The sequence below is a fragment of the Lycium barbarum genome, chromosome 5 (assembly GCF_019175385.1).
Source record: "Lycium barbarum isolate Lr01 chromosome 5, ASM1917538v2, whole genome shotgun sequence".
NCBI lineage: Eukaryota > Viridiplantae > Streptophyta > Magnoliopsida > Solanales > Solanaceae > Lycium > Lycium barbarum.
In genome coordinates this window covers 54,660,094-54,664,955 of record NC_083341.1, presented here as the reverse complement: position 1 = coordinate 54,664,955, position 4,862 = coordinate 54,660,094, and the positions used below count along the sequence as shown (strand labels likewise).

Below are 4,862 nucleotides of genomic sequence, written 5' to 3'. Positions count from 1 at the left end.
TATAGCGAGAGAACAAAAAGTACAAAAGTTGCCTAAATGACCATATGCGGTGCCACATATGTGGTCGCACAGGAGTATGCGACCGCATCTGAAGTTTGCGGGGTTGCATGTACTCCGCATTCTAGTGCACTTCGCCTGATTCACTGGTTACTCAGAGTTGGAGTATGCGACCGCATCTGGAGTTTGCGGTGCCTCATCTTGCTACATGTTGTCAAACTCTTTATTGATTTGTGCAAACACTTTGCGACCGCATCTTGGCCGCATTTTCATCATTTTTCTCTTTTTCCTGCCACTTTGTTCCCTTTATGCTCTCGAACTCATAAAACCTTAAAACGCACAAAAACATAATAGAAATAGAGAAAAATATTTGAAATGACTCCTAAAAAGCATAAGTAATGGATGTAGAAAGTCTGGAAATCCACAACTTATCAACACCCCCAACTTAACCTTTTGCTTGTCCTCAAGCAAACAACACAAAACTTATGACTCAAACTAACAACATGGAATCCGTATGACTATGGGTTGGTACCAATAATTAGGCTACAAGCATGTGAATCTTTAACCAAATAACTCCCTCATTTCCAAATACGATTTTAAGAATACAATGGAGTTTCAAAACAATCAAGCAACAACACTTAAGCCTCAATAAGGGACTCAAAACCACTAGCTTACTAGATGTGCTCATTTGACTCAACTTGGGATTCATTTCAACATCACCAATCTATCGTAGTTCAAATGCCTTCACAAGAAAGAAAGTCCCAAAATCACTATATTTACAACAATAACACACAGGACATAACACGAAATCACTCACACTCAACAAAGAAATTCAAGTGCTAACATATATCATACCATATGCTTACCCTTATTTTCATTCATCACTAACTCAAGAATGTTCGGTTGGAAATCACATAAGGACTTTTTCAAGTTTGTAATGTAGGCTTAGGGACGAGTAGGATAAGTATTCGGGATACAAGTGACTATGCCCTTCTTGAACACTACACATACTTTTCATTTAACTCTTTGTCCACCTTCCTCTTCATTACAACACGTTGCTCCTTCCTTTGCATTCTAGATTCCCCACAATTATTGCTAAAACGCATTTTTTTAATATGGTATTTATTTACGAAAGCACAACACAATTCTTCACCACTTCTCAAGCAATACCAACACCCACACCCCTAACTTAGGCTTTTGGCCTCATGTTCATAATTTTAATTGTTCAATGAGGGAAAGGTTCAAAAGAGAGAATTTCATCAAAAAGGGTAAAGGCTTGTAATGTGTCAGTCAAAGAAAAGGTTTTAGGCTCAAATGGGGTTACTAGTGATAATATTTATACAATGGTAGGCTAGAAAGGCTAAAGAGGCTCAAAATCACAAAGATAGCCTAAGGTCATCTCTCCAACCATCATAATCAAAATTAGCATTGAAAGACTAATCATGCATGTTCTAGATGATAAAAGTAAGCACAAGAATTATTCAACAAACACTCACCACACATGGCATATGAACTAGTCAAGATGGATCATTTTCACTTCCTAAGCAAGAACACAATAGAGCAATATCTCATAATCCAAAGTAAGCCCAACTAGTAGGTAAAGAGTCACAAAATGAGTCAACAAGTTGTCACAAAGATCATTCTTTCCTATGCATTAGGAGGGGTATGCTCAATTAAACACTTCACATCCAAGAGACTAACTTTATTAGTACTAAACAAGTTGTGATGTCATCCCGACTCTATAAGGCTTAATTCCCTTAAGAAATGGCCCACATATCTATCATTGGGACAAGCCGACTCAAGCTACCTAAAAATACTGGGTTCAAAAGACCATTAGCATCCTTGGGAAAAGAAGCCCAGCTAAGAAAATACAAGGATATAGCTAATACTTACTATTAGAACACGAGGGATATTAACTCAAAAATCAGTCGTGCGTTTTATTATTGTGTATGTTAATTGATACTACAAAGGAAGAATATATAGACATATGAAATACATAGAAACACATTAGAACTAGGACTCCTAGCTACAAGTAAGCCGGCTATTTGTGTCTGTAGGTATTGGACTCATACTAGGAGTAAGACACTATTTAATACTCCTCTTGCAAGATGACGGTGGCAAAGCAACGTTCAGCTTGGAGCTAAGAAACTCGAACCAGGCAGTAGCTAGAGGCTTAGTGAGAATGTCAGCAAGTTGGTCTTTTGTCGAGATAAATTGTACAGAAAGATCCTTTCTTGCCACTTTGTCTCGAACGAAATGAAAGTCGATCTCCACATGTTTGGTCCGAGCATGAAACACAGGATTGAGGGATAAGTATGCAGCCCTAAGTTGTCACACCAAAGAACAGGAGCATTGCGGATAGTTACATCAAGTTCAAACAATAGAGATTGAAGCCAAGTAAGCTTAGATGCGGCATCGGCTAGGGCCTTATACTCAGACTCGATGGACGAGCATGATACAGTGCGTTGTTTCTTAGAGGACCACGAAACCAATGCATTCCCGAGAAATACAGAATAACCACCGATCGACTTGCGATCATCCAGAGAACCAGCCCAATCAGAATTAGTAAACTCTTCGAGAGAGCAACCACTAGACATGGGAATGAAAAAATGACTATCAACTGTATGCTTGAGATAACGAAGTATGAGTTTAATTGTTGCCCAGTGATTCTGACTCGGAGAGTGCATGAATTGACATACTTTGTTAATGGCAAAAGCAAGATCCAACCTAGTGAGTGTGACATACTGTAATGTGTCAACGACCGTACGGTACATTGTGGGATCGTCAAACAAGGAGCTATCACCTGTATGCAACTTGGTATTCAGTGCCATAGGTGTGCGAACTGGTTTTCATTTTTGTATTTTTGCATTTTCCTCTTGGATAGTAGGTTGTGAATGTATTGATGCTGTGAGAGGGATATACCAGTAGTCGTGTGATGCATTTCAATACCTAGAAAGAAACTTAATGGACCTAAATCTCGAATGGAAAATTCAGCTCCCAACTTTAAGATCACATTGTTGAGAAATTTCGGATGGCTTCCAGTAAGTATAATATCATTAACATAGACGAGAAAATATGCACGGACATCCGCATCATCATACACAAATAAAGAGGTGTCAATTTTTGAAGGCGAGATCCCAATAGCAACAAGAAACTAATGGAGTCGCATATACCATGCTCGAGGCGCCTGTTTGAGACCATAAATTGATTTGTGCAGTCGACAAACATGGTTAGGATATGAAGGATAAGCAAAAATAGCCGACTGAGACATAAACACTCTCTCTTGAAGGTGGCCATGTAAAAAAGAATTTTGCACATCTAATTGGCGCAAGAGCCATCCCTTTGAAACTGCAATTGTAAGCACAACCCGAATGGTGGATGGTTTTACTACCAGACTAAATGTTTCAAAATAGTCATGACCTTCAAGTTGGTGAAATCCTTTGGCAACTAGACTTGCCTTGTAACACTCAATGTTACCAGAAGAGTTTCGTTTAATTCGGAATACCCACTTGCTACCGAGAACATTCATGGAATGCTCGAAAGGGACTAGAGACCAAGTCCCATTTCGTAAAAGAGCGTTCATTTCAGAGGCCATTGCATCACGTCAAACTTTATGTTTATTGGCTTCAATGAAATTGGTAGGTTCAATGGACTGTTCAGTTTGGAGAGAAACGGATGTAATAGTGGATAGATGTGATGAAGGAGGCGTATGACAAAACATCTTGTGATGGGTACATTGAGGAGGAGCTAGGAGACTAGCAAGCGGTGTAGGCGACTGGGAATTAGTCGGGGGTGGTTGAGGGATAGGTGAGTAGCCCGGGAGGTCAGCCATGAGGGGTATGGCGACTGAAGACCAAGCTACCTTGGATGAACTGGACTGGGACGTTGGAGCTGGACAGTCCGCAGAAGGCGAGGTAGTAGGCGGAATTGAATTAGTGTTGGACGAGGATGGAGGGACTGTTTGTAAAGTTATCAGAATAGGTGAGGGGTCAATGATTTTTTGAAGAGGAGCAGATTGCTGAGATGGCAATGTTAGAGGCAGAGAAATTGGAGAAGAAGCCCATGGTTGCGCCGAGGGTAATGTAGAGGAATGAGGACCTAAAATAGAGGCGCGCAAATGGAAAGTTGGATTCATCAAAGCGCACGTGACGTGCAATATATATACGACCTGACACTCTATCTAGGCATCGATACCCAAGATGCATTGAGCTGTACCCAAGAAAGACGCATGGAACGCTTCAAAAATCAAATTTATGTTTGTTATATGGTCGAATATGTGGGAAACAGAGGCAACCAAATGCTCGGAGGAAAGAATAGTCAGGAGACTTATGTAGAGCGAGTTCAAAAGGTGAGTGGCTAGCGTTCGAGGGGGATGGTAGCCGATTGATAAGATAGACAGCTGATTCAAATGCGAAGTGCCAATAGCGAGATGGTGCGGAACTATGAGCTAAGAGACTTACCCCAGTTTCAACTATGTGACGATGTTTTTGCTCAACCTTGCCCTGTTGTTCATGAGTGTGTGGGCAAGAAATATGATAAGCAATTCCAAGACACAAGAATAGGTGAAAGCAAACAAAATTCGCTGCCCCAGTCCGATTGAATGGATTTTATTGTTGTGTTTTTGTTGTTCAATGAGAACTTTAAATTGACGAAAGATATGGTTTACGTTAGATTTTAGTTTCATCGGAAAGCCCCAGGTGTAGTTTGTATAATCATCAATAAATACGAGAAAATACTTGTGACCATCAGACGACAAGGTGGGAGCAGGGCCCCAAACATCCACAAAAAGTAATTGCAAAATAAAAGTACTTTTATTTATTGAAACTGTAAGATGTAACTTGCGCGACTTGCCAAGTTGGCATGTA

At 40.3% G+C, this 4,862-nt stretch overlaps 1 protein-coding gene across 1 annotated transcript; it reads right to left on the bottom strand.

The window, feature by feature from the left end:
• Positions 1–220: 220 nt before the first annotated feature.
• LOC132639405 (uncharacterized mitochondrial protein AtMg00810-like) lies at positions 221–2,828 on the bottom strand. Its single transcript, XM_060355852.1, has 2 exons — positions 2,335–2,828; positions 221–326 (listed from the first exon to the last, which is right to left on the bottom strand). Exons 1-2 carry the CDS (start codon positions 2,826–2,828, stop codon positions 221–223), a joined length of 600 nt encoding a protein of 199 aa, XP_060211835.1.
• Positions 2,829–4,862: the final 2,034 nt, after the last annotated feature.